At 46.2% G+C, this 12,676-nt stretch overlaps 2 protein-coding genes across 9 annotated transcripts in view; both read right to left on the reverse strand.

The window, feature by feature from the left end:
- PKNOX2 (PBX/knotted 1 homeobox 2) overlaps positions 1–12,676 on the reverse strand; it is a 395,914-nt gene that overhangs the window by 144,331 nt on the left and 238,907 nt on the right. The gene's annotated exons all lie outside the window — the stretch shown is intronic.
- Positions 10,415–11,770, reverse strand: LOC136633526 (high mobility group nucleosome-binding domain-containing protein 5-like). Its single transcript, XM_066609286.1, has one exon. It carries the CDS (start codon positions 11,768–11,770, stop codon positions 10,415–10,417), a length of 1,356 nt encoding a protein of 451 aa, XP_066465383.1.

Below are 12,676 nucleotides of genomic sequence, written 5' to 3' on the forward strand. Positions count from 1 at the left end.
GTCAACAGGACTGTGTGGAGGATATCATACAGCTGAGTGAACCTTTGCTATGTACACTGCCGCAGTTGGACTGAGATATCATACAGAAGATAATAATGCACCACTAAGTGATTGAAGAGATATTCTCAAGTGGGCTCAAACACTGTTTCCAGGGGACTGTGTATTAAATCCTTTAAAGATGAACTGTGTTATGTTATATAATGTGTAGTGCTTTCCAACAGGACCGATCCATTTACAGTATTATTGATACTATTATTTTCTACAAAGTATTAGTAATTCTAGGAGTAATTCTAGAAGCCATTCAAAAGGTATAAAGTTAACTGTTATCATAACTTTTTAAGTTAATTCCCTTGTTCTTGAATTAATGCTATATACTGTAGTTACACCACTTGCTATATTGTATTCTCAATCTGCATTGTGATACCACCCACCCGCGACAGCGGCTACAGGTAGCCTCTATGAAGCAGTAAGCAGTTCAGAAGACGTCTGTGTCTCTATGGTAGGTTTTTAGTACACTTAGGGTGCCCACCCACTGGCGTTTTTTTTCACTGCGAAATCCGCAGGTTTTTTTTTTCTGCAGGGGGTCTATGGGACTTGTAACGTAAAAATCGCGATCGCGCAAAATCGCGATTTACCGCGATATCGCGATTTTGCGCGATCGCGATTTTAACTTTGCATGTCCCATAGCCCAAAGACCCCTGCAGAAAAAAAAACGCAGCGAATTTCGCAGTAAAAAAACGCTAGTGGGTGGGCACCCTTACTGTAAAAAAAAAAAAAATCAAGCATCTAGAAGGAGTTGGCAGAATGGAATGAAACTTTCTCTGTGCGATTGTAATGATATAAGTAAGATATTACAATCTCAGAGCAAAAGCATCATTTATTGCAGAAAACTGTGCCTGTAAAAGGAAGCCCTAGCACCTTGTTGGGCCGCCTCTAGCTTGGATACAAGATGCAATATGGGCGGGCATGGAAGCATACAGGTTCTGTATGGTGTCCTGCGGCATACCGCTCCACATTTAATGTAACTGAGCCTCTAGATTGTGCAGACTCTTAGGCCTAGTGCCCACGGCCGTGACGGGCTCCACAAGCGGAATACCGCAGCGGAGCCCGTCACGGCCCCCCCACCCCAGTGACCCATACTTACCTCCAGATCCGCCGCCCGACGTCCTGCATGACACTCCAGCGTGCATGTACAGTAGAGCGCATGACGTGCCGGTAGGTGCTGAAGCATTTTCACACTATCTTCCGCTGTGCCACAGAGGAAGATAGCGTGACGGGCGGCTTCCATTGAACATTCTGCGGGTGAGTACGTGTGATTTCACGGGGAGGAATTCCACAGTGGAATTCCGCACCGTGAGCATTGCGCTATTAGGTTCAATGGAACCTAATAGCTGCTGAGCAACGCCACGGATTTCCGCCACGTGAGACGCGGTGGAAATCCGCCTGTGAGAATTAGCCCATAGGCTGTTGAAGTTGGCATGCCAGGCGGTCCCATACATGCTCTATTGATAATAAATCTGACAACCGAGCAGCCATGGAAGTGTGACAATGTTGTGGAGACATTCCTGTGACTCCCTTGTGTGTGCGGCTGAGCATTATACTGCTGCTTCTTGGAAGAGGAACACATGTGGCTGCAGGATGTCCTGAACATATCGCTGAGCTGTCATTGTCTCTCATACGACCACTAGGGATGACCGACTGTCGTTGGCGATGGCCCCACAGCAAATGGCCTGACTGTCATTGGCGATGGCCTGAACAGCAAAAGCTGGGTTGAGGCACTCACCTGAGGTTTCCAGACATGAACACGCCCAAACTAAACCTGGATTTGTCGCTGAAGACAACACAGTTCCACTCCATAGCATCAAGTTTCGTCGTTCACAACACCACTGCAAACGGAAGTGACGATAGGAAGCAGTACACCTAATGGGCGCCGTGAGACCAAATGCCCTTCAGCCAAGCGCCAGGGACCTGGTATGATGGCGCCACCTGTCTCTGAATGGCGGATAACAAAACAGCTGGAGCTGCTGGTGCTTGTTGGGTGATCAGATGATCCTTTCTACTGGTGGTCTGTCGGGGGCGTCCTGAGCTCGGTTGACTTTTGTGCCCTCATATATCCACTGGTCCCAACACCTCCTATCAGTCTGGTCAGAACAGCCGGTGGGGGACAATTCATCGATACGACCATCCAGCTTCTCACATCCCAATAATGCGCCCCTCTCAGACTCTGGTAACGGGTGAAATCTCTTCTCTACGTCGTAGAGGCGTCTAGTGGCCAACAAGCTCCACACAAGTGGAAGAAGAGGTCACTACACACAAGGAGCCTCCGAGAGATTTTATAGGCCATGGGGGGAACCACTTTTAGGGCCTCCGGTGACAAGATCGCTCTTCTAATCACCACAACTCTCATCATCTACATATCTGCCGGAGATGTAACTGCATTACAAGTTTTACAGCAAAATGACAACTTCTAGGCAGTTGAAGTTTTGTTTGACAGTGTACTGTATATCAGTGTGCAGAAAATGTACACAATTTATGATATATTGGACATTACTGTTCCAAATACATAAATATACAGATCCGTTCTGCACGTAAACCACTGGCTTGGAAGTGCTTTGGAGTACACAACATTCCCAGTCCATGGACTGCTAGATTAAAAGAATTGTACTGCATGGTAAAACCTGCAGGCTAGTGATATGTAGGCGTCATCTACACAGACATAAGCCTCTGTGTCCACTTCAAGCTCAGAGACATGAAGAAGGCTGGAGGTGAGTTTGCCTCACCGACTTGTACTCAAACACCAGACCTGGCCTGAATAAACTCGTATTCCGTAGTTTATTTTTCAGAAACCTGCCGATCGTCCATGGGAGGCTTTGATCATAGCAAGCTCTTGAGACCAGATCTAGCTATAATGCCCAAATACAAGTGCCCCTTTACAAAGAAAGTCCACAGCAGCCAAAAGAGGCTATTTTAATTATGTACTGCGGTGAGCCAATCCATTCCTGCCTTGCGGGCAAACTGTTTCAGGAGTAGTCATTATTTTAAATTAATCCTTTACTGCCACAGGCTTCAACCATGTGTTGAGTTCCTAGTAACCAAGTTTAATATACGAGTAACCTGGTGTTCTATGCAGTAATATATGAAATAACTCAGCGAGAGGAACTATGACGCAACATCTTTTAACAAAAAAGGCAATTAAGGTTGCCTCCGATACAGCCCTCACTATTCCGCAGGCGATGACTATGAATGCGGTGTATCAAACCCCAATCACATGCTCCGGGGAAAAAATCCACACAGAATAATGAACACACAGCAAATATTAAAATCTGACTTATCTGTGACTTCATATACTTTAGCCACATGACATTATGGTGACATTTTCCAAACTTGCAGGCAGGGTCCAGATAGACTGCTTACATGGCAGGCCTTAACTACTGTCGCAAGGTGTTGGCCACCAGCTTTTGGGTGTTGGGAGGACCAACTGTATGTAGGCTGGTGGTGATGGTCGTCCTCAGGTCCGCCTGGCCAATGATCTTCCTCCCTGCGGCAATATCTTATGGAGCTAAATGAATCATCTTCCTCCTGGCTATATTTCTCCTCCCTTCTAATGTTCTAAGACAATGCTATCAGCCCATCAGTTCCCCGTGCAAAATAATCACCTACTGTATTTCTGTTATGAGCTTGGTTCTGGTATTACATCTATGTACTTAAGTTAGTTCTGGAGCTGTATTCATATTTTGAGCTTGGTTCTGGTATTGTATCTATGTTATGAGCCTGGTTTGTTCTGAATTTATGTTAGGAGCTTGGTTGCTGTGTAGTACTTATGGCATAAGCTTGGTTCTGGTTCTGTATTTAGGTTATGAGCTTGGCTCTGATACTGTATTTATGTACCAAGCTTGGTTCTGGTAGAGTATTTATTCACTGATCCGTTCTGGTGTAGGTGTGCTGCTATCTTGCTACCTTTTTGCACAAGAAGAACAAAGGCAGACTGCCTATGACTGCAGTATATATATATTGTTTTTTTTTCTTATGAGAGGGGAAGAGAATTCGGCACAGCGTGCCATCTAACCTAAGGCCGCTCTGACTGCCTGCATTCTGTTATCACAGATTTGGCATGAGGTGTCCACAAGAAATAAAGGCAAGACTGCTGATTGTGGAAAACCCAGGGCTGCTGTGGAAATCTGGAAGACGGTATTTGGAAAGATTGATCATGAAGTTTAGAATAGATTCTGTGAACCATCATTAACACAAAGCTTCTTCCAGCGCATAAAACGTTTTTCCGTCACAATTATAATACATTTCTAGTCTTTATTTTCAAAGCTTTTTAATGTCACTTCCTAATGAGCAAACGCTCACCTGGCAAACAGAAGAATGAATCACCCGGATGACCTAATGGCTTCTTTTCAGATTAATTAAATAGATTGCACCAGACATAAAATATGAGAATTATAGTCCACATTTGGAAAAAAGATTCTGCCCTGTGATCTGGACTTTAGTCGAAGAAACAATGGGGCAGATTCACGGTAAGCGCAGATGTAAAGGAGTCCGAAAACTGTTGTAGATGGCGGTTTTATAAAGTAGTGTGGGCATAGCCGTGACGACTTAGTTGCAACTGTAATACATGCATTCAAGTTGAAAGACAGTGGACACATTTATAGAAGTGATGGCAATGTCTGATATGCAAATTTGGTGCGCTGTAAGGCCTCATGTCCACGGGCAAAATAGGATTTTAAATCCGCAGCGGATCACCCGCATGCGGATCCGTATACCATAGGGATGCATTGACCACCCGCGGGTAGATAAATACCTGCGGATGGTCAATAAAAGGGAATAAAAAAAAAATGGAGCATGAAAAAAAATGGACATGCTCCATTTTTGTGCGGGTCTCCTGCGGGGACGGCTCCCGCAGGCCTCCATTGAAGCCTATGGAAGCCGTCCGGATCCGCGGGAGACCTAAAATAAGAATAACTTACCCGCAGCAGACCGGGCAGTTCTTCTCTTCTTCACGGCCGGATCTTCTTTCTTCGGCCCGGCGGATGGAGAATCCGTAGCGGGCCTGATTTTCCCCATGGACATGAGGCCTAAGACCGGGCTAAACCAGACGTAATTCGCTGTGGCCTGTCACGAGCGCAGCAAGTACGCTGTGTGCCGCCAATTGCCATGCACTATCTTGGCGTGCATGCACTTATAATACACGACAAGATAGAACATGCTGTGATGTTTCTTGTGCACGTATTTCATGCAATTCGTGTGAGCCACAACATGGCAGCCTTGTAGAAATTGGTACAGCGTAATATGTGTGCAGAACGGGCATGCATAATATGCTGCGTCCACACTCTCGTGTGAGCCCTCATAGAGCGTTGTAGTAAAAGACAAAGTATCAAAATATTCCTGCAAGTCTGACAGGTGTGAATATGGACTTCGTACACAACTGTCAGCAGAACACATATTTACATATAACTAAATTGTTGCAAAAATAGGAATTGTATCTTCCAGTTCGCAGGTTCATCTATTCTAATGGAGATATAGTAGGGTCCCCATCTGGGACTGGCGTCAGCACCTGGCGCACCTGGGCAGGTGGTGAAGCCTGTGAACCTGGGGAGCTGCCAGTCAGGGTGGGCTTAATCTAGTCCTTGTACTTTGAAATCAATTGTACCCGTGTCTTAAAGATGCAGATACAATTGACTGTGATAGCAGCACTGCAGGAAGCCAAATGTTTTCTGATTCTCAGTCTGTCGCTTTTTCTATAGCACCGGTGGTGCGATGATGTCACTGCGATGATGTCACCTCACCTCTTGTGATGTTTTACACAATACTGGCAAGAAGAGGCCAAGGGAGGGGATGGAGGATGCCGTTAAAGTGTGACAGAGTTCATTATTTTATTGTTGGGGCACAGTGGGGCCTATAAATGACTCTGGGGGGCACAGAGGGGCCCATAAATGACTAAGGGGGCACAGTGGGATATATAAAAAACTCAGTGGGCATAGCAGGGCCTGTAATTGAGTAAGGGGGCACAATGGGGGCCTGTAAATGACTCAAGGGGTATATTGGGGCCTGTTAATTATTCAGTAGCCAAAGTGGGGCCTATAAATGACTCAGTGGGCACAGCAGAGCCTCTATATGACTTAGGGTGTAAAGCTGGGCCAGTAAAAGATTCAGTAGGCACAGTGCAGCCTATACATGACTCAGTAGGCACAACAGGATCTCTAAATGACTTAGGGGGTAACCCTGGGCCAGTAAAAGATTCAGTAGGCACAGTGAGGCCTATAAATGACACAGTGGGCACAGCAGGAACTATAAATAACTAAGGGGACACAATGGGGTCTATAAATGACTTTGGGGAAACATGGCACCTATAAATGACTTAGGGGCAAAGCAAGGCCTGTAAATGACTAAAGGGGAATAGCAGGGCTGCTAAGTGACTCAGGGGGTAAAGCTAAGCCAGTAAACAATTTAGTAGGTACAACAGGGCCTATAAATGACTCAGTGAGCATAGCAGGGCCTGTAAATCAGTAAGAGGGCACAACGGGGCCTATAAATGAGTCAGGGGGTAAAGCGGGGCCTGTAAATGATTCAGTGGGCACAGCAGGGCCTATAAATGACTCAGGGGGGCTGCTGTCACCCCAAGGGCCCACCTAAACCTGGAACCAACCCTTGTTCCCATACATGTCTACTGATTGCGTATTACACAGCTCAATACTAGCTGAAAGTTATATATAGTGTCACAAAAGTAACACATTGTAACTATTTCAGCGCTTTTGGTTATAACTGTAACCAAGCTGCGGTATATATTGTCTTTGTAATACAATAAGCTTGTCTATATGATTTGTGCTTGACGATACTACACAATTGCTGTTTCACTTGGCACCAAGACATTAGCTGCCATAGAAAATAAAACATCTCCGGATCTACATTAAATGCTGGTCCTGGGTTAAAGCATCAATTGTAAGTGAAAGGAAATGACTGCCCCGTCAGACCAACCTTCTCCAATTGAAACGCACATAAAACAAAAATAATAAAAAAAGTAATTGACTTTTTTTTTTTTTTAATAAACGTTTTAATGCAGTAACTTTATTGCCAATCAAATTTGACAGAGCTCATTAAAGCATTGTAAGCCAAGATTCTAAATATATAGGCTGATTCTGGCAGCACTTTAAACGCACTCCTTTATAGAAAGCATTAACTTGCTTTGGGCCTTGAGTTCGAAATGAAAGTCATGTCAATAAAAAGTGGAAGAAGTTGATTTTATTTCGGTAGAGTTTAAGGCAGACCCGGTACACTGTGTTAAAATTAAACAAGAGCGAGGTTTACAGCACTCACTAATAAATACTCTGCGGACGCAGAAAACATGTTTCCACTTTATGAAACGCGGAATACGATTTTGGTGAGTGAATTACATTAGCAATAATTGTCCCTGTTAAGATTTTTTTTTCTCCCTTTTTTTGGCAGAGGATCATGTGGTATTGTGTATAATGTGCGACTAATCATCAAATAACGGGCAGGCTCAGCGCCGAAAGATGTGAGATATGGAGATATTGTGCGGCTGTGTGACGGGAGGGCAATATCTCATGGGCTACACCACCTACTTTTACAGAAATCATCAAGACGGCTGGAAGCGTGAAAGGGCCAGTGATGTAATACTAGTGAAAGTTTATGTAACATGCCCATTTAATCAGGGGCACGGATATAAGTGATGGGATACCCCTGCCATACCACTACATGCAAAGACAGAACTTTTTCACCCCCCCTTGTCCCTTTATAAGGAGGAAAGAAAAGTTGTTTAAATTGTTAGTCCTGTTTGTTCCGTTTCTCTTTTTCTAGACATTATGGGACATGTTTATAAGGGGAGGTCTCTGGAGGTCTGCGCAGCTCATGTGGCAGGCGGCGAGGCTAAGGACGGTTTTAAATGGGTGACAAAATCGCACGATTTTCTCACAATGTGACAGCGCTACAAATCGTATGTATATGAAGCCCAAGCTTGCCAATGGGTCCCTTCAAGTTAGCGATGTTTTGTAGGCTGCTACACTGCGTGAAAAAAAACCAATGGGTTGCTAAATACTGCCAAAGTTTGCGAGGTTTTGTAGCCCATGTGTCCCTATAGAGCCTTCCTTTGTGTTGCATCACATGAAAACGCATTTTTTTACAGGCAGTCCTACTGCAAAAGCCATAAAATAAGCCCTGGCTATATCAGAAAAAAAAACCAGCACATCACCTAAGAGGCGCTGTTGGTTCCGCCGTGCGTCTCCTTGGCATCTCCAGCGGACTTACTTGTAGCTTTCAGCGAGCGCTTCCTGGTTTGGAGATTCAAAATCCCCGCCTCCAGGAAGTGCTGGCTCTGATAGGTTCTCAAGCGCCACAGTTTAGCCAATCAAAGCCAGCGCTCCATAAGCCAATCACAGCCATCGCACTGGATGGCTGTGATTGGTTCATCCAGCGCTGGTTCTGATTAGTTCTCAAGCGCCTCAGCTCAACTAATCACAGCCAGCGCTTCCTCGAGGCAAGGATTTTGAATCGCCAAACCAGAAAGCGCTTGCTGAAAACTACAAGCAAGTCTGCCGGGGACCTGAAGAGACGTACGGCGGAGCCGGACAGCGCCTCCTAGGTGATGTATTTTTTTAATGCAGCTGCGGCTTCTATTTTAAGCCCCCGAAAATCCCATCCAAAAAGCGCTACAAAGTTATAGCGACACAAACTTGCGATTTTCCCGTGAGTAAAAGTAGCGATATTGCACAGAACACTGATGTGATATTGCTGTCGCCCATGAGAAAGAGGCCCAAAACAGCTATAAAGATAGAAAAAAAGTTATGAATGTTCAATATGGAGAGGCAGAAACAGAAAAAAAACTTTGAACATCCAAATTTCAGTGTTAATTTTATAATATATTTTTTAGGGCGTCATAAAATTCTGACTGCTGAACCGCTATTAGGGAGAGTTCACTTGTTGTTAGCCGTTTAGTCATTCACGAACCTCAGTGACCCTAAAGGGGAGCTCCCTTCACGTTTTTCAGTTTTGCACTGCTTCTTTCTGTTGTAGTTCCCGACATATACAATTATAAAAGGTCCTACTGAACGTAATGGGGTTATCTCAAAATTGGCTTAGCACCTATCTTGTATTCTGAGAACAGGGTACCATTGAATGGAGCATCAGTTGAGCACCCGCAGTGCAGCTCCAGTCATCTTCAATGGACTGCTGCAGATAGCCGAGCGCTTATACTTGCTAGTTCCATCTGCGCCATTGAAACAAATGAAGTGGCACCGAGCATGCTTGACCTCCACATCATTCGATCTCCTCCTCACTGCAAAGGAGGTCCACAGCAAGGAGGTGGGAGAGACACGAAACCACTGTTCTTAGGATTGGTGGGGTTCTGAGTGGTGAGACCTCCACTAAATCAGACTTTTATCGCCTAGTCTATTTGATAGGTGAGAAGTTACTTTTGGGATAATCTGAAGTTGGATGCAATGAGCTCCCCCTAGTCACAAGGGAGGATGGGATTTGGAGCTTTCTATCAGAAAAATGAAGGTCTGACTCTTGTAATCATATAAGTATGAAATAAAACACCACAGAACTTTGGACCTCTTTAGAGTACAGAAAACAAGACTGTGTTCAAAGGGTGAACAGTAAGTTTGGGTTTCCACACGGCTGTAACCGCATGCGTAAGTAACTCTGACCACCTGCCAATGGCCACACAATCTTGCAAATAATTCCAGCAAGAACTTGCGGTTATTGGCTGCTAGAAGTCTGCAGGATTGTGGATCCATACAGTTACCGCAACATGGAAACCAAGCCTTACTTTGAAGTTCAAAATTGACTATTTGGCCATAGCTATTACATAGCACCAGAACGTCCTTCAAAGGTATCAATACCTATATATCTGCGCTTCAATGTTCTATACACTATGGTAAACTGATATATACTGTATTTTCAGGATATAAGAAGCACATTTTACGAAGAAATCTTGCTAAAAACTCCTTGCATCTTATAGTCCGAATACAGTGCATCATTGTTGGTGTGCACCTTCTATGCATTTTCAGCTGTCCTCCTCCCTGGTGGTAGGGTACCCTTCCTCCTACCTGGTGTTAGGGTTCCCTTCCTCCTCCCTGGTGTTAGGGTTCCCTTCCTCCTCCCTGGTGTTAGGGTTCCCTTCCTCCTCCCTGGTGTTAGGGTTCCCTTCCTCCTCCCTGGTGTTAGGGTTCCCTTCCTCCTCCCTGGTGTTAGGGTTCCCTTCCTCCTCCCTGGTGTTAGGGTTCCCTTCCTCCTCCCTGGTGTTAGGGTTCCCTTCCTCCTCCCTGGTGTTAGGGTTCCCTTCCTCCTCCCTGGTGTTAGGGTTCCCTTCCTCCTCCCTGGTGTTAGGGTTCCCTTCCTCCTCCCTGGTGTTAGGGTTCCCTTCCTCCTACCTGGTGTTAGGGTTCCTTTCCTTCTACCTGGTGTTAGGGTTCCCTTCCTCCTCCCTGGTGGTAGGGTTCCCTTCCTCCTCCCTGGTGGTAGAGTTCCCTTCCTCCTCTCTTGTGGTAGGATTCCCTTCATCCTCCCTGGTGGTAGGGTTCCCTTCCTCCTCCCTGGTGGTAGAGTTCCCTTCCTCCTCCCTGGTGGTAGAGTTCCCTTCCTCCTCTCTTGTGGTAGGATTCCCTTCATCCTCCCTGGTGGTAGGGTTCCCTTCCTCCTCCTTGGTGTTATGGTTCCCTTCCTCCTCCCTGGTGTTAGGGTTCCCTTCCTCCTCCTTGGTGTTATGGTTCCCTTCCTCCTCCCTGGTGTTAGGGTTCCCTTCCTCCTCCCTGGTGTTAGGGTTCCCTTCCTCCTCCCTGGTGTTAGGGTTCCCTTCCTCCTCCCTGGTGTTAGTGTTCCCTTCCTCCTCCCTGGTGTTAGTGTTCCCTTCCTCCTCCCTGGTGTTAGTGTTCCCTTCCTCCTCCCTGGTGTTAGTGTTCCCTTCCTCCTCCCTGGTGTTAGTGTTCCCTTCCTCCTCCCTGGTGTTAGTGTTCCCTTCCTCCTCCCTGGTGTTAGTGTTCCCTTCCTCCTCCCTGGTGTTAGTGTTCCCTTCCTCCTCCCTGGTGTTAGTGTTCCCTTCCTCCTCCCTGGTGTTAGTGTTCCCTTCCTCCTCCCTGGTGTTAGTGTTCCCTTCCTCCTCCCTGGTGTTAGTGTTCCCTTCCTCCTCCCTGGTGTTAGGGTTCCCTTCCTCCTCCTTGGTGTTAGGGTTCCCTTCCTCCTCCCTGGTGTTAGGGTTCCCTTCCTCCTCCCTGGTGTTAGGGTTCCCTTCCTCCTCCCTGGTGTTAGGGTTCCCTTCCTCCTCCCTGGTGTTAGGGTTCCCTTCCTCCTCCCTGGTGTTAGCGTTCCCTTCCTCCTCCCTGGTGTTAGTGTTCCCTTCCTCCTCCCTGGTGTTAGTGTTCCCTTCCTCCTCCCTGGTGTTAGGGTTCCCTTCCTCCTGCCTGGTGTTAGGGTTCCCTTCCTCCTCCCTGGTGTTAGGGTTCCCTTCCTCCTGTCTGGTGTTAGGGTTCCCTTCCTCCTGTCTGGTGTTAGGGTTCCCTTCCTCCTCCCTGGTGTTAGGGTTCCCTTCCTCCTCCCTGGTGTTAGTGTTCCCTTCCTCCTCCCTGGTGTTAGTGTTCCCTTCCTCCTCCCTGGTGTTAGTGTTCCCTTCCTCCTGCCTGGTGTTATGGTTCCCTTCCTCCTCCCTGGTGTTAGGGTTCCCTTCCTCCTCCCTGGTGTTAGGGTTCCCTTCCTCCTCCCTGGTGTTAGGGTTCCCTTCCTCCTGTCTGGTGTTAGGGTTCCCTTCCTCCTCCATGGTGTTAGGGTTCCCTTCCTCCTCCCTGGTGTTAGGGTTCCCTTCCTCCTGCCTGGTGTTAGGGTTCCCTTCCTCCTCCCTGGTGTTAGGGTTCCCTTCCTCCTCCCTGGTGTTAGTGTTCCCTTCCTCCTCTCTGGTGTTAAGGTTCCCGTCCTTCCTGGTAAATGAAAAATACCCGCACGCATAAGATACGTATATAGATAAATAAAAGAAAGTAATTACTAGGAAATGAGGGGGGCTTTTTTTTATTTATCTATATACGTATTTTATGAGCACAGGTATTTTTTATTTACTACTTCTTTTCTTTCGGCTGTGAGCCTGGCCGGTGACCCTGCGTACCTGATTAAACTGTATTGCGAATGACTGCTGCAGTTCGCAGTACTTTTTTCTTTGTATTTCCTGCACTGTCACTTAGTTATCATGCGGGTACATCGCATATGGGCTACTTTTGGACGCCTTCATTGACTTCAATGGAGGCCATTCGCGGCAAAATAGAGCATGCTGTGATTTTTCTTCCTCTCGCAGAATACGCAATTTTCATTATCTAATGTGATAGTAAAATCTAAACTATATGTCTTTCAATGCCTGCGTTTTACCACAGAAAGTCCTTAAGCAGTGTTATCATGAAAAGCAGCATAGGCAATGCTGGACAGAAACTTCAATCAATATGAATTTTTCTCCCTTTTTTGTTGTTGCCCAAACGTGGGTGCATCCTATAGTAAGATGTCCAAAAACTGCAGGTAAATAGATGTAGTGTATGAAGCAAGGTCTGCTTCCCTGCAGGCTACACCGTACACAAGATGCGGAGATGCTTTGAGCAGCATAGCCCATATGGAAATCTGTTTTGTTAATTTCATGGCATTTAATCACATCAATGTTCAGAGTCGATGCAGGAAGACAGAGAAA

This window comes from Eleutherodactylus coqui, chromosome 6 (assembly GCF_035609145.1).
Source record: "Eleutherodactylus coqui strain aEleCoq1 chromosome 6, aEleCoq1.hap1, whole genome shotgun sequence".
Classification (NCBI taxonomy): Eukaryota; Metazoa; Chordata; class Amphibia; order Anura; family Eleutherodactylidae; genus Eleutherodactylus; species Eleutherodactylus coqui.

Excerpts from the sequence above, each read along its gene's own strand:
- LOC136633526 (XM_066609286.1), bottom strand. The coding sequence starts at position 11,770 with ATGGAGGAGGAAGGGAACCCTAACACCAGACAGGAGGAAGGGAACCCT.